We start from the raw sequence: 24,126 nt of genomic DNA on the forward strand, positions 1-24,126 counted from the left end.
ACTTGCCCCCAAGACCCAAGTTGCCCCCAAAAAGCCCTCAACTTGGCCCCTCACCCCCAACCCCAACATGTTTGCCCCCTCAACACCAAGCCCCAAGAAGTAACAGCATGTTTTCTTTTTAAATGTGCAATCATAAATATATAAAATTTCTCAGAAATATTATGTTTCTTGATCTTTGTCTGTCTACTAGCTACCAGTGATGATGAGATAAAACATATAGTAGTGGGAGTATATAATTTTTGCTGAAATACCTTGCTCATGTGGCTTCAAAAACACATAAAATAGCTCAAAAAAAAAAAAAAAAACTCAGCTGATTAGGCTCGCTTCGCTGGCCAAACCGTCTTTGCCCCCCCAACAAAAATCTGAAATGACGCGAAAAGTATTGTGTTCCATGTCAGTTTCAAACTGTCCTCCCATATTGATCAAGATCCTCGTGCCATCTGACGGACGTCCAGCCAAACCGAGAATGACAACATTCCATGGTGGCCGAAAAGTGACAGATCGTCCCAGGCCTTCTTCCTGCTCAGTGATCGAGCTGTTGGTCAGGTCACAGGAGGGCAAAGGATACCCGTTTGACATATTGCACGCCGGGGCATTACGCGGCGCACGTCATGGCGGTAAGGATGGGTCAGAAGACGTGGGAGGGGGATGGATTTAAGCCTGTCATTCCGCAGGATGGCGATGCTCGCGAAGAGCTTGTGAGCTTTGGGTTACTTTTAGATCCCAGTCGTCAAATTTAGGTTGAATGAGGTCACCCCCCTTAGAATAGGGCACAGCAGTCGAGGTCAGGTTAGGTTAAGCCAAATCTGAATACTTACCCCGAGATGCTTGACTTGGCCTGGAGCCGTGACCCCTCAATGCCTTCGTTCCCAAGTTTAACCTTTGGATCCATCCAGGAATTCGGTTACTTATGCTCGTTATATGACCACGAGGTCACGCTGAGGTCACGCTACGTGACAGCTCTGCGCCGACCATTGTTATCGCGGAAATTGACTTTTCCTAACCTTTAGATGGTGTTTCTTTAAGGGAGATGGTGGTGTTTAGGTCAATTGCCATTCGCCTCATAATTATCCGACGTGATTGGGGACCCTTTGGGAACGGGTGGTTTGGTTGGGGGTAGTCTTGGGGGGGGAAAGACCGGACTTTCACGTTGTTGTGGAATGGTTCCACGCGTGCGCAGGCTGTTAGGGAGCCGTATGTTCAGGAAGGGTATGGGTGAGGAAACCTATTATAAAAGGAACTATAACCTAACCTAACTTAGTAGGCCATGATACTTAGCCAGGGGGCTCTGCCCCCAAGACCCCTCGGTGAAAGAAACTCCACTTTTTACTAAAAGTTCCCCTATAGAACTGCGCATGCACGAATACCATTCCAGGATGGCCATCATACAAAACCATACCTGTTCTGAAGTTAATTACAGTCAACCAACAAAAAAAAAAATTCATGATAAGCAACCTAAATACTGTAGAAAAAGTCAATTTCCAAGGCCCCATGAAACTCTGGGGGTCACCTTGAGACTCGCCTAAGGCTAGATGGAGACTCACATGTACGGTCCGTGTTGACATATGCTCATTAGGCAGGGGTCTACAATAGAATGTTGTAGGATAGTTAACTTTGTAGCCCTAGGATTAGTGTAAACCTTTATCCTACTTTTATTTGTCCCCTAAAAGTGTAGGCTACATGAACCTTATATTTTTCACAATGCCGATCTTGTGTTTTAGGCTTGTTCCTACTTGATATACAAACTGTCATTCCTTTACATTAGGAATTACTTTCAGCGTAGCTGGAAATGGCCGTTGAACTTTCAAACAAGGTGGTTAGGCAGTTAACTACTGTCTGGGAGGCGGGGTTACCGCCTGCCCGGATGTAAACATTCCAATTTGCTTTCGGTCGTCATGCGCTGCAGACATGTTTTCTCACTCTCTGCCCTGACTACCTTTGAGCTGTTTTTCCCGGTGGGATCTTTCTTTTTTTTGCTTGTTTTCATTATCGCGAATGTGGAAAACTCCGCAAGCCCTCCTTTCCCAGCGTGTGTCTCCTGGGGTGGGAGGAAAGAAATGTAATACTTTTCGGTCTAGCGTGGATATGGACCCACACGCCCTCTGCCCTCAACCCCACCTGCAGAGGACATGTGTGTTCACGCACTTCTCCTGTGCCGAGTGTTGTTCCTGGTCTGCCGAACAGTGGGTGAAGTTTGAGGGGAGGAGACACTACCAAAAGAAGCCTGTCAAGGTGTCGTCTGAGGGTTATACGCCCCCGACGACTCCTTTGGTGGCTGACCGTCGGGATCGTTTCTCCCTCCCGGCAAGCTTCCCCTTCTTGCTGCCTCTCCCTTGGGTGAGGACTCCCCCTCCCCTTCCTCATTTATTTTGTCAGGTGTGGAAGGCTGTGGGGGAGTGGACGATCAGGATATCCTCTCTGGGGCCTCTCCTGGCTCCGGGGGAAATTTTTCCCCAGGAGCAAGTAGAGGCTTCCGTTTTTGACCTGACTTTTCCTCAGGCTTGGCGGTGGAAGCATCTTTCAGTTGCCAGGTACCTGACCTCACCTCTACCTGGCATCCTAAATGTCGCTCATCCTTACGGGTATAGACTTGAACAGTTACTTGGCACTACTGATATCAGTAGAAAGGAGGTGCTTCCTTATAAAATGTCAGTAACCCTGCCATGGAAATTATTAGAAATTTCATTTTGTAAATATTTTTATGGTTTTAAGAAAAATATGACAGATAGGCTATAGAAATCCGTTCCATATTTATGGAACACAGTGAGCTTCATAAGGATTCCACTTGTGTATTCACAGACGGCTCCAAATCCAGCACTGGTGTTTGATTTGTAGTTTTTAGTAACAACTTTTGCACCAAAGGTGCACTTCCTGTTTTAACATGTATTTTTACAGCAGGGTTACTTGGGATTTTAAATGCTATTGAAAAAATAGCAATTATTGATGAAACAAATTTTACAAGTTTTAGTGATTTCTAAGAGTGTATTACAGGCACTTAATGTTTTTAATTCTACTGACCCCTTGGTTTTAAAAATTCAGGAATGGGTGCACCTGTTATCATACAAAGGAACACAGGTTAGTTTTTGTTGGGTTCTGGCATACGCTGGTGTGCACGGAAATGATGAAGCTGACAGATTGGCCAAAGCAGCAGCTCTAGATTTACTTCCAAGGAAGTGTCCACTTTTATGTAATGATTTCTTCCCAAGCATTAGAAAATTTATCATTAATTTGCGTCAATAGCATAGGAATAGTATAGGAGAAAATAAAATGAAAGAAATTACAGATGTTACATTTCCTCGGAAGTATGGCAGTATGCCTAGAAGATGGGAGACTGCTCTTTGTCGCTTAAGGATTGGGCATACTCACCTAATGCACAGCTTTTTGAAGGGCAGGGAGAATCAACCTTTTTGTGAGGAATGTCTGGTCCCCTTGCTGTGAGGCACTTGCTGGTTGAGTGCCCCAGTCTTGGGGATATTAGCAGCCATTACCTCTCTGAGGCTCTTGGTCGGGATGGCAGGTTCATCCTTATCAAGATCCTTGGAGAGGATGTGGTGTATGACACCAGTGGCATTTTTAGATTTATTATCGATGCTGGTCTTCTTGCAAAAATATATTTCAGTTTTTTTTATCTGTTTATTGTTTTTGTAGTAGCTATATTGTTCATTTAATTGATATCGGCATCAGTGACCCAGTTGTCATGATGCCAGATAACTCAAAATCATTCATTCATTCATTCATTCATCACATTGTATGGATTCCCATAAGTCTGACTGCTAAATAATCACTTATTCCAGACACTCTTACCCTCCCTCCAAAAGTTAGTCTAAACCATGGTTCCAGACACTTTCAAAAGTGTTCTATGTTAAGACCGAACAACAAATGACAAATTTAAATACTGTAATCCATTTATATTTTTTGTAGCTAACAAACCTGCAGTCTTAACTTATATAACCCACCTCTAGCCACCCCTCAGTCAAGTTTCCTGGGATGGAAGAAACTGAGGCATCATTTCTTTTGATATATGCGCGAAGGAACTTGACGATTGCCACCTAGGCCTGTCGGCCTACCTTGTTTGTTATTTTTACTGGTTTCCAGCTGGCTCTAGAAGAATTATCCAAAAGTTAAGACAGCAGGTTTGTTAGCTATGAAAAATACAAATTAATTAATAAATTTTGTCATTTTAAGCTCTACAAGTATCTCAGGCACACAAAGCAGTTTTCTGCCACAGCTATCAAGGACACTACTTGACTGTACATTGCTTTCAGTTCTGCATCATGCTGACTGGAATATTGCTCACGATTTAAAGTTTGAAGAGGTTTCAATCATTTGTGCTGGAAATTTCATCTTCCAATCATGTTTTACGAGGAAATTTAGATGTAATCCTTCAGATGTTAACTGCAGTTAAGCCCTTTGATAAGGCATCACTTAGGAACTTTGAAATCACTTTTCTTTTAGCTCTTGTGTAAAGTGTATTAGTGAGCTTGAAGCCCTTTCTTGTTTGGGGGCTTTGTTCTGGGGTCAACCTGTCTCTTTTCTTTCAGTACTTGGAGAAAAGATATAGGGGTGGAAGCCCTTTGCAGTTTTATTACAGTGCTTAATTTAACTGCTTTGATAGGCAATGAAGAAGTGGCTGTCTTTATGTCCAGATTAGAACTATTAAGAGTTTATATCAGTGAGCATCAAGCCCTTTTTGTTCTTTGGCTTTGCTGTAGTGGCAACCTCTCTCTTCTTTCATTGTTTAGAGAAAAGATTTAGAATTGAAAGCCCTTCCCAGATTTGTAACAGCACCTAAACTAACTAATTAGGTAGCAGTGGAATAATGGCTGTCTTATGTCCAGTTAGAACTCTTAAGGGTTTACCTGGCCAGACATGACCTGTAAGAGAAGTTAAAGAATCTGTCTGTGATGTTAGAACGCCAAACACTCCTATGTCCAAGATGGGTAAAGTCTATGCGAGCACAGTTGATTCCTGAGTTTTTACCTTTTTTTGGAAAATCCTCATGGCTCCCATACTGTAAACATGTCTTTATTTCCTTTAAAACCTTCTTCTAGAAAAGGTTGTCCTACAGCTCAGGGAGTTATAACTGTTTTTGCCCCACAGTTTGCAAATGTTCAATTTTAGCATGAGGTATTAAGCCCTTAGTCCTTTTGTTGTGGCAGGGATTCTTTCTCCTGAACCAGATATGATTTTAACCTTGCTTTCTATCTTATCATTAATTGTTAGAAATCCTGCTATTGAATTTTTAGAGCATGAAGGTACAAAGGTATGCTTTTGGTGTATAGGAGCACACCTTCTTATCTGATGGTGGTAGTTGTCTTTAGTTTTGAACTCTCAGCTATGGGCTTTCGACTGAGGCATAGGAGTCTCCAGCAGTCCACAAGATAGTCCTTTTTTTTCCCATGTAAAGATCCTCTGACAAGTCTTGCTATGAGGACCTTGCACCCTGTTGTGGTTCCAACGTCTGGGGACTACTTACCAGTAAGGATTGCACATCAGGCTGAACCTTGTTTCTCTGGCTGTACAAACCCACCATCCTTATTCAACGTGGTAGTCAGCTAACTTTAACAGTAGGTAAGGTTCATTCCAAATAATGATAATTTTCATGATAAAATCAGTTATTTGAATACTAACCTACTGTAAAAGTAAAACCCCACCCAGCCTCCCCACAACTTAGTGGCCTGTCAAGTAGAATTCTGACAAGAGCTAAAACATTCAAAACGCACCTGGTAGAGAATAGGTGTACTAGACAGTCATTCAGGCAGCCATTTGATCATTTGTTTGAATGCCAACTCGCCCGTCGGTGTAGATATATATAAGCTATCTTTACAAGTACTGATTAAGTATCCAAGTAATCAATTTTATTATGTAAATTTATTTTCCTCTAGGATTCTGTTGTTTTTTAACCAACTTACCTAAGCTGCTTTTCTTTTTATAATCGGTAAAATGAGAGATTTCTCTAAGTAAAATGCTGTACAAGGGATTATTTTAGATTTTAGGTAGGAATAACAAAGAATGAAGGGCTGGGAATAGTAAATTTGAGTAAATTAGAATCAAAAGGTTAAGACTTTACTTGCAGTGTATTACAGAGAAGTAGTGAATGATATAATCACCATTTCATTGTTGCAATCATTTTCTTTTTCAGCCGGACAAGGATAGGGACGGTGCCCTGAAAGACAGAGAAAATGTTCGTGTAGTTGTACGCGTAAGACCTCTTAGTGACAGTGAGAAAAAGGCCAACTTTGCATGTACTGTTGAGAGCGATGACCTTAATTGTTCAGTGCTTGTTAAAAATCTCTGCCCAAGCTGGAGAGCCACCAAAAGTTTTCACCTTTGATTCAGTGTTTGGTCCAGATTCTAAGCAGGTACAGTATGTGGTTTATTTAATGGTTTTCTCTTAAGACATTTTACAGTTTAGTACTGTGCTTTTCACACACCTTCTTGGTTCTCTGTCGTTGGTGTGCATACCTGATGTCAAGGGAAAGAGTTTTCAAAAACAAAAAATTATGAAGTTGATGAACGTTATAAATTTTATCTATGGAATAGAGGAACTTTGAAGTATTGTAAATAATTTTTAAATACAGTGTTAATTTGAAAAATCTCTGAAAACCAAAATTATGTTGGTTCCTATGGAAATACAAAACCCATCATTTTTATGTAGGAGTATTTTTTAACACAAGTTGCAGAGTTGAAGTATTGTAAACTTTTCAAATAGCAGATGAATCAAAATCTTGAAAACCAAAATTATGTTGGTTCCTGAAATACAAACCACCATTTTTACGGGAAGCCACAAGTTGCAGAGTCATATAAACTTGGTGATGAAAGTTTGATGGTGAATGGGGAGAATCACTGTTTTCTTTGGCTATGGTTGAGTAAGAGGTCTTGCTGCACTTTGTTAACCAAATTGAAACTTCTTTGATTTTAATTACTGTAGGACTGCTGTGTGGGGTTTTTTGTTCTGAACAAGAAAAGGAATATTGGAAGATGTGAAGGACATAAGCAGGTGTTTGTCTGTACAGTATTATTTTCTTGGTTTCTCCTTTCCAGTGAAGGGGTACAGCAGCAGTGGAGGAAGGCCAAAAGATGTTTGCCCATTTCTTCAAAGGGGAGTACTTCTTCTTTGATATGGGTGAGTCTTTTCAGCTTTGTTCCCCCAAAGTGTCCTCTCTCTCCCAACCATCAGCCTCTCCTCCTCTTTATCTCCAAGGGGATGTATGTGAGGGTAGGCTACCGGCATGTGCTCCTCACTAATACCATCCCAGGTAAGACAGCAATATGTGTTCATATTGTGTTATCCCCTGCTGCTGCTTTATTGCTGGAGTACTGGCTGACATTTCTGTTTCTCCAGTATCCTGAGCTTTTGTTGTTGCTGTTTTTGTTCCAGCTAACAAACGCTGTGATATTGAAGCCTCCTTTAGCACATGTTGTAGCTGGGAAGAGTAAAATTTGTAGACAGAAGGAGGTGAAGAAATGATAGCACATGTCTTCCTCTTTCTCATCATCGTCATCATCATCATCCATCAAGCTCTTCTTCCTCCTCTTCTACCCCTTCTTCCTTCCATAGGAAGGAGAAAATGGTCTTGGAAGCTCTCACAGGAAGTCATGTTGGACTTAGAATGAGGGCCATTCTTGTTCTGGGGTTGGGGGACAGCTTTCACAACCTGCTAGTACAACTTTGACCATGGGTACATTTGATGGCAGGTTCTCTGAGCGTGTTCTTGAATCATTGTCTTCCCTATTCCTTTTGAGAAATGAGGACTACCTTGGACTCTTCCCCTGTTTCTACTTCTGAGGTGCACAGAATAGGTGGTGCTACCTTCTTGCTTAGCATGTATTTAAAAAAAAAATGAATTGCAAGTGAATAACATTAAAAATGTATATATTTAAAAGTTTAATACTGTACTCCCTAAATATAGTTAACAAGTTTTATTAGTTGTTCTTGAAAAATAGTGAATGGATTGAAATTATTTTTACATTGCTTCCGTTATTTCAGTAGAGAACCCTAAACCATAAGGTACTATGATGGTGCTCTCTCTGCTTTCAGCTCAATATTTAACAAATCTGGATTCAACAAAAAAGTTGAGTATAAGAGATAAAGAGTAGAGTCAAATAGTACAAGTTCTGTAGTATGACTAAGATTGGACTCCATTTGGAATATTAATGGGATATAATAAAAAATATGAAGAGTGAAATTTATATAGGCAGTCTCCGGTTATCAGCTGCCTTGGTTATTGGCAATCTGGTTTTACAGCTCTTGTCTAGTGACGACGATAACTGGATTTCGGTGCCAATATGCACTGATCTCCGGTCATCGGCACTGATCCCTGGTTATTGGCACCAATAACCGGATATCAGCACCGATAACTGGGGATCGGCACTGTTATCGCCGACTTTTGGTTATCGGCGCTTTTCGATTATCATCAAGCCGTGAGGAACGGACCCCTGCTGATAACGGGGCCTGCTTGTACTAGTAATACTGTAATGGGACAATACCATTTGGTAAATGAAATTGGTATGAAACATCAGTTTGAATAATAATGGGATAGTACAGTAATACCCCAAACTTGTGTGATTTGAGTTGGGCAAATTCACAGACACACGAACTTTTCATTGGAACCTAACTAATTATTGTCATACACGATTTTTCACAAACACGAACATTTGAGAATCTTGAGAAACCCTTAAGAACCCTGCAAAAGTGTTTATATTTAATTTGTATGTAATCTATAAGTTTTCAAGCTTTTATGTGTAAATTGAATAACATTAAATAATAAAAATAATTGTTTCTCTCTCTCTCTCTCTCTCTCTCTCTCTCTCTCTCTCTCTCTCTCTCTCTCTCTCTCTCTCTCTCTCTCTCTCTCTCTCTCTCTCACTGAGTTGAGAGAATTTTTATGGTACATGTATACATATGTTTATTAGATTTGTATGATAAATTAATTATTTATCTAATAATAAGTACTAATTTTCAAATAATACGATTAATTCATAATAATAATAATATAAATAATAATAATAATAATAATAATAATAATAATAATAATAATAAAAAAACTGTAATTTCAAAATTTATTTTAAACAAACAAATATCATTTCTGTATCTTTTGTGAGCTCCTTGGAGGGCAGAGCTGTCAAATATGTCTAATTTATGTGACAGGATGGGGGAGTGTTGCCGACAGCGGGTCAAAGGATTCCTAAGTAATCTCTCTCTCTCTCTCTCTCTCTCTCTCTCTCTCTCTCATTTGCAATTAGCACTCACACATATCTTACAACTTATCACTATTTCTCTGTTCATCTTTACTTGTACAGTAGAAAATTTTAAATTGATCTTATTTAACCTCTATCGTTTAATATACTGTAAATGCACTAGTGTGGCAGACATTACGTTCTAAAACATAGAGACAACTTCGAGTTGTATTAGTCCAAATAAAAAACACTGTTTGTTCATGAAAAATAATTTCAGAACAAAGAGAAAGAAACGTATTAGAATAAAGTAGTTCTTAAAAACAAGGTTGAGAAGACTTCTAAAAATAGATTGGTCAGAAGGGGGAGAAAGAGAAATAGTGTAGTAATCTTCACACTCCTATATTTTTACGTTAACCATTTATTTCTTTTTTTAAGGGTAATGTATTAAGCTAACTTTTAAATGAAATTACAGTAATTTTAGTATGACTTAAAAGTTATCGTAATACTTTGGGAGCATGATTAGGTCATACTCTAGAAATAAGCTTATATATAAGTAACTTACCAAATAATTACATTGCTACTAGTTTCACTTGCTCGGCAGCTAAAATTTTAAATTACTGCAGATCGTGCTATTTGTTTAGCTAAGTGACTAACCCCGCCCATTTTCAGGGTAAGAGAGGAACAACTAGCAAAAGGATTCAATTTGTTTATACCAGCTAGTAGCTGTACACCAGCTTTTAGCAGCAGCTCTAATTTTGGAATTCGCCTTTCCTATTGATTTCTCATTGTGTTTGGTGAAGTATTCTTGGTTTGATAGCCTTTCACTATTATTAGATAGAGTTAGACTCTGTTTTTTGCCCTTTATTGTGACTTTGATTAATTTGACACTACCTTGTTTACCGATTGTGACTTTAGTTGGCTTGTTTGCCAAATGTCAGACTCAAGTTCAGCTAGCTTTAGGTATTGCAGCAAAGGCTGCAGTATGCGTTTAACTAAGGAATCTTACAATTCCCATTCTATCTGCACGGGTTGTAGGGGACAAGTTTGTTCAGTAGACTTACGATGTAGTGAATGTATAGACTGGGACAGTAAGAAGTGGAAGACTTTAAGATCTCATTTAAATAAACTTGCTAGAGATAAAGAGAGAAAAGTGACGGCCAGACGGATTAGTAAGTTTTTAGCTAGTCAGGGATCTCCTGTTGATCATGATAGTGATAATCCTGATGTCGAGATTGATGTTCCTATTATTGCTGTTGATCCCGTACCCAGTTCTCCTTCTGTGCAACCTGCCCCTTTACCCGGCTTTCTCGCATCCGAACGAACCCAACCCCATTGCCAGCCTCGAGTGTAAAATTGATAAAAGGTTTGAATTGATTGTAGAATCTATTGCCCAGTTAGCCTAATCGGTTATGTCCTTATGGACCATAAGAGTGATTTGGAGCACTCTGTAGCGCCTAGTGCCAGTGCAATGTCGGTGGAGTGCCCGATTGTGCCCAGTGTTAGTGATGTGTTGGTGGAGGAGGTGGTTGCCCGTCCTGCCGATTCTCTTAGGCAAAGGTCAACGTCATACTCCCTTAAACCTAGGAGAAGTCAAACCGGTAGCCGAAGGGAGGTCGGTGGGGTCTGCCCACGGGTAGTCGCCCCCTCAGTTGGACCTGTGCTGAATCCCAGGTTGCAGCCAAGCGCCACTGGAAAGGTGTATCCTTGGATGTGCATCGTCTTTCATCTAGCTCAGATTATTCTTCTCCCAGGCGCCAATGATGTTTTGCAGATAAATCACGCCCTTTGAAAAGGCGTGCTGGTTGATGTGTTCCATTCTCCTTCAGTGCCGAGTAAGAAATTCAAAGAGCCTGTTTGCAGTCCTCTTCTATCTTGCAGTCAATGGGACAGTCCGGAGTATTTTCCCTCTGTTTCTCCTTTGGTAGAGAGTCAGTGTGTGGCTTCCAAGTGTCCTGCTTCTCTTAAACGCTCTTTGTCTAAAATGTCTTCTTCTGAGCATGAGCGTCCTCATGCACCTGAGACTCCTCTGGCTCCTGAGTGCCCTTTAGTGTCGGAATGCCCGGTTTCTTCCGAGCACCTAAAATCGTCTCAGCTCTTCTTGGCTCCATCTTGTCCTGCTGCGATCGTCATAGAGTGCCCTAGCTCCTGCCTTCGCCCGTCCACCCAGTGGTTCATCGATTGCCAGCTGGCGACGCCCACTGGCACCGAGCTCCCTTTGCGCCAGAGCGCCCACTCTCCTCTGTTCGCCATGCTTTTGCTGCCGACGCTTTGGCTCCTACTGCTGTTAGTGTTTCTCGAGCAGTTGGGCATTCTTCTGTGCCTCAGTCTCCTGCATTTCAGGCTTTACTCTCTTCCAGCAAGCAAGCGCCCTTCTTGGTAGACCCAATTCAGAGCAAGCTTGACAGTATTTTGAGCCTGTTAAAGAAGTCTCCATCGACCCCTCAACCTATGGACTTAGCTTTGTCTCTTTTGTCCTCGGATGAGGAAGAAGAGGTTCTTGCTCAATAGCCTCATGCTTCAGCTTATGCATTGCTGTTAAGGTATCTTCTTGCTACCTTCCCAAGTTTCTTTTCTCCTGCAGCTCGTTCTTTGCCCCCGTCTGCTTTTCTTACGGAGTCACAGTCTTCCGACTCTTCTCGACTACCCAAGTTAGTGCTTTCTTCTTCTGCTAAGAAAGCCTTCAGTGATATTGAGGGATGGCTAGCAGAGAAGAGGAAACAAAGGTAGAGCCATCTTCAGCTTCCTCCATCTAGATTGTCCAAGAGCAGACGGCTGTCTTATGCCACCAGGAAGCACCTTCTCTGGGAGTTTCTGCCTCCTCCTAGGGTGACTTCTCCAGGCTGATCGATTCCTCTTGTAGATCTGCCTTTGCTTCACCAAAGATTATGTTCAGTTCGACGGAACTCTCACATCTTCTCAAAAGCTTGTTCAAGGTGTTTGAAGCTATGAGTTTTCTTGGTTGGGCGGTGGGCTCTCTAGCCTGTAAGCTTAAGGACTGCTCAGTTATTCCTGAAGATAGTGCCTCCGATTGGCTAGGGTCCTCTCAATGTATCGATAAAGGGATCAGGGATGGTTCCTCGGGGTTAGTTTCCCTGTACACAATGGGAGTCCTAAAAGAGAGAGAACTGTGGTGTTCCTACACCTCTAAGGGAGTGACTCCCTCACAGAAGTCAGCCCTTCTGTTTTCCCCGCTGGATTGTCATCACCTGTTCCTGCAGGCTACAGTTCTGGAGAATTTCTTCGGATCTTCAGAAGAAGAGTACACAATCTTTTTGCCCAATCCTCTAGGCGGCCTAAAGAGATGCCCTCTCATGCCTCCAGAACAGTCTCCCCGCTGCAGACTCGGCCCTTTTGTTGCAGCAGACAAAGATCATTTTCTAGATCCCAGTCTTCCGGCAGGTTTGTCTCCAGAGCCATTAAGAGATCCTCAGCCCATTTTGTCTCTCACAAGTGAGAATTTCGTCCTACGAACTTCTGTAAGAGCCAGGCTCCTTCTTTTTTGGGAGAAGTGGAGAGAGAGGGGGGGCAGAGCCCTGGGTTATCAGTGTACTGAGGGAAGGCTATACTATCCCCTTCAAACAAAAGCCACCTTTAAGCAGCTCTCCAATAACATTGTCAACTTACTCCAAAGGCTCAAAGTCTTTGGCCCTCTCAGAGGAAGTGTCATCCCTTCTCAAGAAAGGGGCGACAGAATTAGTAAAGAATGTGGACTCCCCAGGGTTCTACAATCGTCTTTTTGTGGTGCCCAAAGCTTCAGGGGGCTGGAGCCCCATCCTGGATGTCAGTGCATTGAATGTTTTCATACAAAAGACAAAATTCAAGATGGAGACAAATCGAATCGTCATGTCACCCATTCACCAGGGAGACTGGATGACATCGATAGATATGCAGGATGCATACTTCCATGTCCCAATGCATTTGGAATCGAGGAAGTTTCTGAGGTCCACGTTTGGGAACAAGGTGTTCCAGTTCTGCACTCTGTGTTTCGGGTTATCGATGGTGCCACAAGTGTTTACCAGAGTTCTCGCTCCCCTAGCAAAATGACTCCATCTGATGGGAATCAAGATCTCCCTTTATTTGGACGTTGGCTACTTCAGGCCCAATCAAAAGAAAAATGTTCGGAGGACCTTCAAAGACTCTTCTCCTTGCTCAGGAGCTGGGATTGATGATCAACTCTCAGAAGTCTCAGTTAATTCTGTCACAACAGATTCCTTTATTTAGGGGTGATAATAGACTTGGAGTTTTCAGATTTTTTCCTCCTCCCCGAAGAGAATAGAGTTTTGCCTCAGGATAGTACAGATTTCTTCTGGATCAATGCTCTGCCAACGAATGGATGACTTATGGGGACATTATTCATCCATAGAACAATTCGTCCTTCTGGGCAGGCTTCATATGAGACCGTTCCAGTTCTTCTTAATAATCAGCTGGCAAAAGAAAAAATACCTAGACTCTTTCGTGTTCAGAGTGACTCCCGAGACAAAAAAGTTAAGTATATCTTAGTTTAACCAGACCACTGAGCTGATTAACAGCTCTCCTAGGGCTGGCCTGAAGGATTAGACTTATTTTACATGGCTAAGAACCAATTGGTTACCTAGCAACGGGACCTACAGCTTATTGTGGAATCTGAACCACATTATGCCGAGAAATGAATTTCTATCACCAGAAATAAATTCCTCTAATTCTTCATTGGCTGTCCGGAGACTCGAACTCGGGACTAGCAGAGTGCTAGCCAAGAACTCTACTGACTCGTCTAACGAGGAAAAAGAGGATCTGCCTTGGTGAAGCTTAGAAGGAAGGTTGTCGAAAGGGAAATCCCTCCTTCCTTTGAACCCCAACCTAGACGACTTCTCAGACTTGTTGAACCTAGGTTGGGGAGCTCTGTTGAGAAGCAAGGAAATTTCAGGGACCTGGTCCCCAGAACAAAGAGATCGGCATATAAATGTTAAGGAATTGAAGGCAGTTCATCTGGGGTTATAATTTTTCAAGGAAGAAGTGTGCAACAAGACGATCACAATGCACTCTGAAAGTACAACTGCCCTGTCATATATCAAAAAACAAGGGGGAGCACACACTTTCTCCCTTTACGAGATGGCAAGGGATCTTCTGCTTTGGGCAGAGCAATTTCAGGTCAAGCTTCTTATGTGCTTCATTCAAGGGAAGCTCAACTATGGCGGATGAATTAAGCCGCTGGAAACAAGTGTTACCCATGGAGTGGACTCTGGATCTTCAGGTTTGCCCGGATCTATGGAAGTTGTGTGGGACTCCGGTCATAGACCTATTCATGACTTCCAGAAACCATCGTCTCCCCGTTTTGCTCACCAGTTCTGGATCCTTTAGCGTGGGCAACCAGTGCCATGCTTCAGGACTGGTCAAAGTCACCTTTATGCTTTACGCCCTTTCAGTATGATAAAATAGGTGATCAGCAAATTCCAGACTCATCAAAATCTGTCAGTGATCCTAGTAGCTCCTTCTTGTCTGACAAAGGAATGGTTCCCGGACCTTCTCAACCTCCTCGCAGACTTTCCGAGTCTGCTACCTGGAAAACCTCATCTGCTAAGACAACCCCACTTCTGGCACTTTCATCAGGGGTTGTCTACTCTGGCCCTGACAGGCTACAAACTACTGTATCAGGAAAATTTTAAGAAAGAAGGGGTTTTCAAGATCGGCTCCGCAAACTATTGTCAAATGCAGGTGGCAGTCCTCCGATAGAGTTTATCAGGCTGAGTGGACAATTTTTAGAGAATGGTGCAGAAAGCACAGTGTGATCTTCTCAGACCTCTGTAGCTGAAATAGCAGACTCTCTGCTATATCTTAAGACCAATATAAACCTGTCATCCTCGACGATTAAGGTTATAGGGCAAAGCACAGAGTGTGATCTTCTCAGACCTCTGTAGCTGAAATAGCAGACTCTCTGCTATATCTTAAGACCGATATAAACCTGTCATCCTCGACGATTAAGGGTTATAGGGCCATGTTAAGCTCTGTCTTCAGACACAGGGGAGGAGACTTTTCCTCTAATCAGGATTTATCTGATCTAATTAGATTGTTTGACACCATGAGACAGAAAGAGGTAGCAGTACTGCCATGGAACCTGGATGTGGTTCCTAAATGGTTGTCTGGTCCCCGTTTTGAGCCTATGCATTCGATTTCCTCAAGAGATCTAACTGGAAAGACCCTTTTTCTAGTCACTTTAGCAACCACAAGACAAATCATGCAATAGACAAAAGAGTGGGCTTCTCCCCAAGGGAATGCTGTCTGTTCCTTCTCTTTGGGATTTCTAGCCAAGAACGAGTCCATTTACAATCCATGGCCTCATTCCTTTGCAATTAAAAGTTTGTCTGAAATTGTAGGCCCAAATGAGGAAGAGAGGGTATAGTGTCCTGTGAGAGCTCTTAAGGTTTTATCTTCACAGAACAAAGAAGATTTGTGGTCCTTCAAACGCTTTATGGTGTTCTCTTTGAAAATCCTTTTCAGCCACTTTCAAAGAATGCCCTGTCATTCTTCCTTCAAGACCTCATCTCGGAAGCCCATTCTTCGGTTGAAGATGAGGTTATTCCATTGTGTAAAGTGAAGGCTCTTGAAATTGGAGCTGTAGCCACTTCATTGGTGTTCAAGCGTAATTTGTCTCTCTCCTTTATACAGGCAGTCCCCGGTTAGCGGTGGGCTTGGGTAACAGCGATCTGGTTTTATGGGGCTTGTCTAGCGATGAAAATCTGCAATTTTCGCCGTCGAAAATCGCCGATTTCCGCTCACGGTGCCGATAATTGGGTATTGGCGCCGATACATACCTAACAGAAGTGTCAATAACCGAAAATCGGTGGTTTTTGGCGCCGATAACCCCTGAAAATCGCGAAAAAGCCTCAAATCACTGATTTTCGGTTAGCAGCGATTTTCGGTTATCATCACACCCTCAGAAACGGAACCCCGCCGATAACTGGGGACTGCCTGTATTGCAAGCAACTTTCTGGAAATGTAAGTCAGTCTTTGCAGCACATTATTTGAAGGAAATTGAAAGAGTTTACGATAATTGCGGTACTTTGGGCCCATTTTCGGTGGCTGGCGTGGTGTTGTAGGGGCTTTTTATAGTACACAATTGGGGCAGTATGATGGGAACAATTTTGAAGGTTATTAAATTAAACTCTGATTTTCCTTAACCTAATTTATTTCCTTAACATTACACTTACTTCCTACTTACTCTTAATATTTACCAAAACAATCTTCCTATACTTAAACTTAGCCTAACTTAATACTACAGATCACCAAAACCTTTTAAACCTAACCCTAACTCATCAATCTTTATACTACCAAAAGAAACTTACTGTACTTAAATTAATTACAATTTCAAATTTAGGGGATCTCCACCCCTATTACTCAAACTTCACGTAAAGTTCACAGACAGACCTTCTTGGTGGGGGTGTCTGTATTTAATCCTTTATACTGTGTCAACTGTCAGTGAATAATACACAACTGGATTTTGGTGCCACCTGTCTCCTTTTCCTTGAACTTACACTTAACCAAACATCTCCAGTCTTAACTATGGAATCACTATCACCACATTATATATTATTGGCAGAGGAAACTATTCATTGGCAGCACCCCTTAAGAATTCTCCTCAACATTAAACCCCAGATGCACTCAGCACACAAAGTTTGTCCAAAAAAACACTCCTTGTCTTAGATATCACTCAGCTTGATGATGTTGCACAGGGCCCTCAACTTCAATCTCCTAACCATTGTAGTCCCTAGAGATGGCACTTGTCAGCATCCCTCATCTTCATCATATGATGCCAACAGAAATCCCATTCTACAGGTGAAAGGGAGCTCCACTATCAATCAATTCGACTGCAATAAAAAAGACAAAATAAACAAACACTCAGACGAACAACACATTCATACACAAAACATACACACAACAACACAATGGCAGAAAACACATCATCAAATAAACAACACATGAACAAAAGTAAATCTTATCATACAAACCCAACTTCCAAACACTACCACAGTGTTGGGGGAAGGAGCATAGAAAGCATTCCTTCCTTCCTTTCTTCGCCTTGAATTGAGTTTTTAAGGAGCCAGGATGGCGTATACATTGTACTGGAGTGCTCTCCAGTCCTTCGAGTTGGGCAGTGGTTTTTAACTTTCTGTGGTACAGGTTGACCATCACTAATCCGCAATCAGTAGTCCGGAACAATCAGTAATCTGGCACAAATTTCGGCTTGAGTAATTTCTAATGTTTCCGCACTAATTTTCAAATTTCCCCGGTCGCTGCGCTAACTCGCTCGCCAGCCGCTTCAATTTGGTGGCGCAGTGTGCTGCATCAACAAACTGGTAGCCTAGCCTACATTATACTGAACTCTATTCACATATTAACAGTATTATACAAACATCAACATAACGAATGTGCATCTTTTAAAAAGTTATGCTTTACTACATTGTTTCCAATTGCGTGTATATTCTCATATTGCTTTTGTGTTATAAATTGCAATCAATATTTTGTTTTGGAATCGATATCGCATATTTAACCAAGTTCAAAGAGCTTTTCTTGCTTCTAGTTAGCGTAAATGAATATGGATACTTTATGTATTTGGGACAAGGATATTTTTCGTTATACGAAGTGTTTTTAAGTCGAAATATAACTTAAATAGGTCTCAGAAATTAATTTAGCTATTTTTCATTAATGTATGACGTTTATGGAATCGCGGCTGCCTGTTTTGGGGGCATGTTTTTTTTAGTAAAAAATCAAGATTCCGTTCGCTATTTTCTTGATTTCATCACAATACGAGCTTTACGTATTTATCTTTTATCGAACTGAAAACAGTAGTAATTTGTATTCTTTCATGCCCAGTAGTTTTGATTAAAATACATTCTCTCCAGTTTTATTTACGGTCGAGTTTCATCCATGTTGTCGATGCACAATAATATATAGTCATTAGCAGCTTGAATATTTTCTCAGCTTCAGCTACAACTTGCAGCTTAAAGTTACTGTAGCAGTATATTTCCTTGGCGATCTTTTCTCCAAAGCGAACAAGAGTATAGTGTAAAAAATATTTCAGTCCTACTGTACAGTACTTAACGTCATTTGTAACATAACAACAGTAATTGTGTATTACCGTACGATGGTTGAAATACAAGCACAACAGTTATTATCCGATAGCCTACGATTATTAGCAAAACAACAGTTTCCCGTTCGGTTGTTTATGGCTGTACACATTTACGCAAGAGTATAACGTTACTAACAATACTTTTATCATTCTCTTTTACTTTTTTAACTAGCAGATGGAATAAAGAGATGGAGGAAAAGAAGTTGGTCTATTGTAAGTTGGTCTCTCTCGCTGCCTGCGCGAAATCTAAAAATATTTCCTAAATATTTTCGTATCGGTATTAATTGCTAACCCCATCGTAAACTCGAAATATCGTAAGTCGAATTATCGTAACTCGAGCACTACCTGTATTTGATAATTGTCTTTTCTTTATTAACCAACTTGTACTGATTTATGGGATATTTTAATTCTAGGATGAGGTGCTTAGCTACTGTGTTTCGTGTATTCTAGCCTAATAAATGGCTAATCCGGCACCCTCTAGGTCCCAATGATGCCGGATTAGTGATGGTCAACCTGTATTAGGTGATACTGTATTTATTTCATTGTTGTGTTTTCTGTACTGCGCCCTGGGGAGGGGGAACGTTATTACCTTTGTCAGCAATTTGAATCATCATTGCTACAAGGTACCCACTAATATAGTAGGTGAGCCTCGGCTGTACCACCGCACCACCATATGATAAGGAGAGTGCCAATAGAGGTACTGTAGTACCTTCCTGCAGCAGCTCCTTTATCAGGTAAGGAAACAACAGGTATTTTGAATGCTAACAATCTTTTCTGTTCTCAAATTCATTACCATTACTAATGTTTTGGGGTAGATTTTTTCATGCATCCCACCTCCTGTCAATGTGGGAATCAGCAGTGTAATTACTTGGTAAGTTACTTTTATAAAAATGACATTTTTATGGTAAAATAAAGTTTTATACTGTATATACTTACCAAGTACAGTAATTACATGATTGGAGCCCTCCCTCCTACCCTCACATGAACATTATGGCATCAACAAATTGAATCCTTTTGCTAGTTGTTCCTCTCTTGCCCCGAAAGTGGGCGGGGTTAGTCACCTAGCCAAGCAAAATAGCCCGACCCGCGAATTTCAAAATTTTAGCTGTCGAGCGAGTGAAACTAGTAGCAATGTAATTACTTGGTAAGTATATATAAAACTTTATTTTATCATAAAAATGTCATATTTATTAGCTTTTTTAGAGACAGTGCCAAACTTCAGTGAAAATTCGTTTTGTGCGAGGAATTCTGGAACCTAATCTCGCATAAGTTCAGGGTATGACTAATGGAATAAATGGGATTTGAAAATTTAATCATAAGTTTAATACTGGGAACAGTGGAAAAACTTAGTCATAAGTATAATACTGGGATAACAGTGGAAAACGGAGTCTTTTGTAGATGGATCCTTTGTAAGGACATACATTAACTTAATGTTATTATGGGTAAAATTGCAAAAAATAAGCACCAAATTTATTGCAACTAACCTCCATCCATAGGTAGTCCCATTAAGCCCAGTGGCAATTACAGCTAAACCTTCATTGTCTGAGGTCGCAAAGCACAATCTTCTTCCATGAAGAAAGCTGGGAATTTTCTTAACCCTTTTGTCCCCCACGCCAAATTGTGGCTAGGAAGTGAGGAAAGGGGAAGAAGGGAGGGGGTTGCTGAACATGGTGATCTTTTTTCTCTGCTATGAGTAGGGGGTTGACTGTCACACCATTTGGCAAAGTGACAGCAGTGAAGTGGAACCCTGTGTAGTATCAGTCCTTCAGGATGGATACAGGATTCTGCTGAAGGATTGTCATCCTCTCTTCTTGCACATACCAATACTGTTATGACAGTACCTGCCAAGTTTGAATAAGCCTGTGGCTTTTTTGGCAGAGCTAAAAGCTGTGAAGCAGAAAGGCACAGTGAAAGTCATAGAATGTCAGTCTCAAGGTATTTACAGTCATCTTATCCTTGTGGAGAAGGTAACTGGTGTTAAAGACAGGTGATTGAGTTCACCCCATTGAATGGATGTATGGTACAATCTTTTTTTGAGGTGGAAACAGCATGTTTGGTACAGGAATTCATATGCTTTCGATAGACCTGAAGATTGCATACTTTCAAGTACCTACGCCTTGTATGTAAGGGGACTGTGTTCCATTTCCAGGTGTGCTTTGGATTGGTGACGGCCCCTCTGGTGTTCATGTAGATGTCCACCTTGGTGTCAGCTTGCACTCACTTGAGAGATGTTTGTTTGCTCTGATATCTAGATATTTGACTTGTCCTGGCATCCTCAGATGTGCAGTTGCTTCAGGACAGATATCACCTCCTCACTTTTTTCCACAAGTTAGGGATCTTAGTTAATTGGGGGAGGTCATCTCTCATACCCAAGTAGTAGGAAAATTATCTGGGCATGTTTATAGATTCAGCAGCAGTGAGAACCTTCCCATCGGTCCCCCAAGTGAGCAAGTTCAAAGAGGTTACAGTGCAGTTCATGGCCATGCAGGAACAATCAGTTTGGCTTTGGCATGTAGTCATGTCATCCTTGGAGGAGCTTGTGCCTCAAGGGTGAAGCCTCCTTGGCTCGCTTCAGTAGCAACTGAAGCTGCATTGGTCAGCTTGTCGTTGGTGGTTTAGAGGCTGGAATGTAGCAAACTTTATTACCACAGGAAAGTGCAAGAAGTAGATGTGTAGGAACACCCTTTCTTTCTGGCTTTGTTTTGTGAGGTGATCAGATGTGTGTATGGCTCCTCTGAGGGAGATGGGCTCCCTACTTGCTTGAGAGTGCACAAAGTTGGACATGGGGCCATCCCTCACTTTTAGGCAGAACCCAGTATTTCATGTAATGAGTGCAGGTTTCTGGCATAGACAGACCACCTTTACCATATTCTACCTGAGGGGTGTCACCCACGATTCCTTATGTACCTTCCCCATGGGGCCTGTGGTGTTTACTCAAGTTTTGTAGGCACCCAATTACCCATTGAACAGAAGAGTATCTCATTTGAGTACCTATGCCAAATGTGTCTGGAAGTATGACTGCAGTGACTGGGCTTGCCTTCCTTCCTTCTGTCTCTTTTCAAGAGCAATGGTAAGGCCAATTTACCTGCTGGATTTGGGCAAGATACAAGTACAGTAAACCCCCTGTATTTGCGGTCTCACTATTCGCACACTCACGTATTCGCGGATTTCTCTGTGGAATGTATCTACCCATTATTCACGGAAAATTTGCCCATTCGTGGTATTTTTCACTGAGAAATATTCACAAATTACTGTATTTTCATATTTTCATGATTAAATGCACTTTTTGTGATAAAACTATTAAAATACTCAGGTATAAGCATTTTTAGAGGGTTTTTTGTGTTTAAACTATCAAAATAGGCAGTTCTAAGTATTTTTAGAGGGGTTTTAAATATTCATGGATTTTATCTATTAGTGGGGGGGGGGCGTGCTGTGTGCATCCCCTGCGAATATGGGAGGTTTCCTGTAACTGCACACCAAGCATCCAATCTTAGTTTAGTTTCCTCTGCCCTCTCTCTTTTAATGATGAGTTAGGGGGGGGAACATAGCATAACTCATTCTGAACCCATTGCTTGATAATAACCAGAGTTAGCTGCTTTTTGATTGAGGTCTGTGTAAGGGGATGTCATGGTTCCTTGAAAATTTTCTTTACTCACCTACCCTCCTGTTTTGCATGGTTACTTTACCCCAAGGCCTGCTGCTCAGGTGACCCATTTACCAGACCTAGTAGGAGGGTACAGGAGTCATTACATCCCCTGATTGCATGCGCAACTGGAGCATGGCATATCGTGATGGATTCAACTGTAGTCAGTTGCAGAGATGATCTTGCACCTAAGGAGTAAGTCTCCTATATAAAAGGCAATGGCTTGCCATTCTATTAAGAATAAATAAAATTTTTGTTAAGGTAATCTGTATTTTTTCTAGGTCTAAAAACCAAAGCTTCATATAGATTAAACCTACTTCCAACTGTCACGCTTTGTCACTTTAGCAAAAGGAAAAGAGAGTGATGACATAAGGCAAGTAGGGGGTATTCCCCACCCCCCCTTCACCTCCATACTCACCAGTTAATAACCTTGTTACCAGTTCAGTGACTGCTTCAGCTCATGCTGAAGGATACTCTCGTATAGAAGACTTTGGTATGTATACCTAGAAAACACAAATTCCTTTGAAATATTTTTTGCCTTTTTTTTTTATTTCAAATCTCCTTAGTATGTAATAATTTCCTTTGTTTCTTATTTCAGGTCGATGTATATAACTTGGCTGCTCGACCCATTGTTGAGAATGTACTGGAAGGATACAATGGCACCATTTTTGCCTATGGACAGACTGGCACGGGAAAAACATTCACGATGGAGGGAGTAAGATCAGTGCCAGAGCTTAAGGGCATCATTCCTAATTCTTTTGCTCATATATTTGGACATATTGCCAAAGCAGAGGAAGATAAAAAGTAAGTTGTCTAAACTGCTTGCATTGTGTCAATTATAGTAAAATGGTAATCTTAATAATTCCTTTTGAATTCAAATCATTATTCTCTTACATTCATTGTATGTATGAATGGTTTATTAGATTAATATGGTATTGTAAGTACATACCCTTAGATATTGAAAAGACTGTCAGACATAAGACTCAACACATCCGGAAAAACTCAATTAGCTAATGTTTATGGTGACATGGTATTTAAGAGGAATTAACCTCATAAGGCGCAATGTTTACAAGGTGTCTTGTATGTTGTGCTACTGATGTTAGTGCTCAAGGATCTTTGCAGCATTCTAAATACCATTCCGCTGCATTGCTGTCTTTCTGTTACTGTACATCTTTTCTTTGGTCTTCCCACATACCTGTCTAATTCCTTTCACTTTATCTTGCATCAAGTTTTGCTCATTTGAGAACTTCTTCAGGTCAGCCTTATTAGTAGAACTAATTTAGTTTATTAGTATGACTTAGTTTTTTGGGTTGAAGTACCATTACTTATAATTTCTGTAATAAGAATAAACTTCTGAAGAATATACATTTCTTGAATATACAGTAGCATGGTAAGGAATGTGAGTGAAGTAATCTTGATAAATTGTATTAAGTAATGTGCAAAATTACTGAATATAATGGGAACGAGAAGTAAAACCTTGTGAAAACCTCCATGCCTAGGAGTGAGTAACTGACTCCTCATAGTTGTTGACTGACTTGTATTGAAAGAAGTTTCCTTGTGCTTTTACTGTACATGAATGATCACTCCATATTGTACAATGTTGTAAAGTATGGAGTGAAAGCACATGGAACTTCTTTCAGTACAAGTCAGTCAGTAACTAAGAGGAGTCACTCCTAGGCATGGATGTTACCACAAGATTTTGCTTCTCACTGCCCTTATATTCAGTGATTTTGCACATTACTTAATTTATCAAGGTCACTTCACTCATATACTGTACCAGTAAGGCAGACATTAAGGAGTTATTGTCAAATGAGGAGCAAAATCCCTCTCTCAGTATCAGTGACCATAGTTGTTGTGATGCCTGGTTACATAAATCAAACACTCTCTCTCTCTCTCTCTCTCTCTCTCTCTCTCTCTCTCTCTCTCTCTCTCTCTCTCTCTCTCTCTCTCTCTCTCTCTCTCTCTCTCTCTCTGTGATGTGAAATTCTCTCGGTGAGACGTGGTCGTTCTTGGTCTGAATAATCTACCCGATAATGCGCGTCTAACATATAATTAGCGAATGAAATATAGCTAAAAGTGTTCGTGAACTATCGGCGATTAGCTTAATATCAGATTAGAGTGATAAACCGTCTAATAAGATGTTTTTTCGAGTGAATTAGTAAAATCTGAAAATCATGGAGGAGTCGACTAACAGTGGCAA

The 24,126-nt window shown here is 41.0% G+C and overlaps 1 protein-coding gene across 1 annotated transcript in view; it reads left to right on the forward strand.

Annotated features, from left to right (window-relative positions):
• The first annotated feature begins 476 nt into the window (after positions 1-476).
• Positions 477-24,126, forward strand: part of LOC136833817 (kinesin-like protein KIF3A) — a 140,429-nt gene continuing 116,779 nt past the window's right edge. The window contains 4 exon segments of the mRNA XM_067096114.1: positions 477-617; positions 6,143-6,291; positions 6,293-6,362; positions 22,525-22,730. Coding sequence (XP_066952215.1) covers positions 612-617; positions 6,143-6,291; positions 6,293-6,362; positions 22,525-22,730 — 431 coding nt within the window. The 5' untranslated portion in view covers positions 477-611.

Source organism: Macrobrachium rosenbergii, chromosome 52 (genome assembly GCF_040412425.1).
Source record: "Macrobrachium rosenbergii isolate ZJJX-2024 chromosome 52, ASM4041242v1, whole genome shotgun sequence".
Taxonomy (NCBI): domain Eukaryota; kingdom Metazoa; phylum Arthropoda; class Malacostraca; order Decapoda; family Palaemonidae; genus Macrobrachium; species Macrobrachium rosenbergii.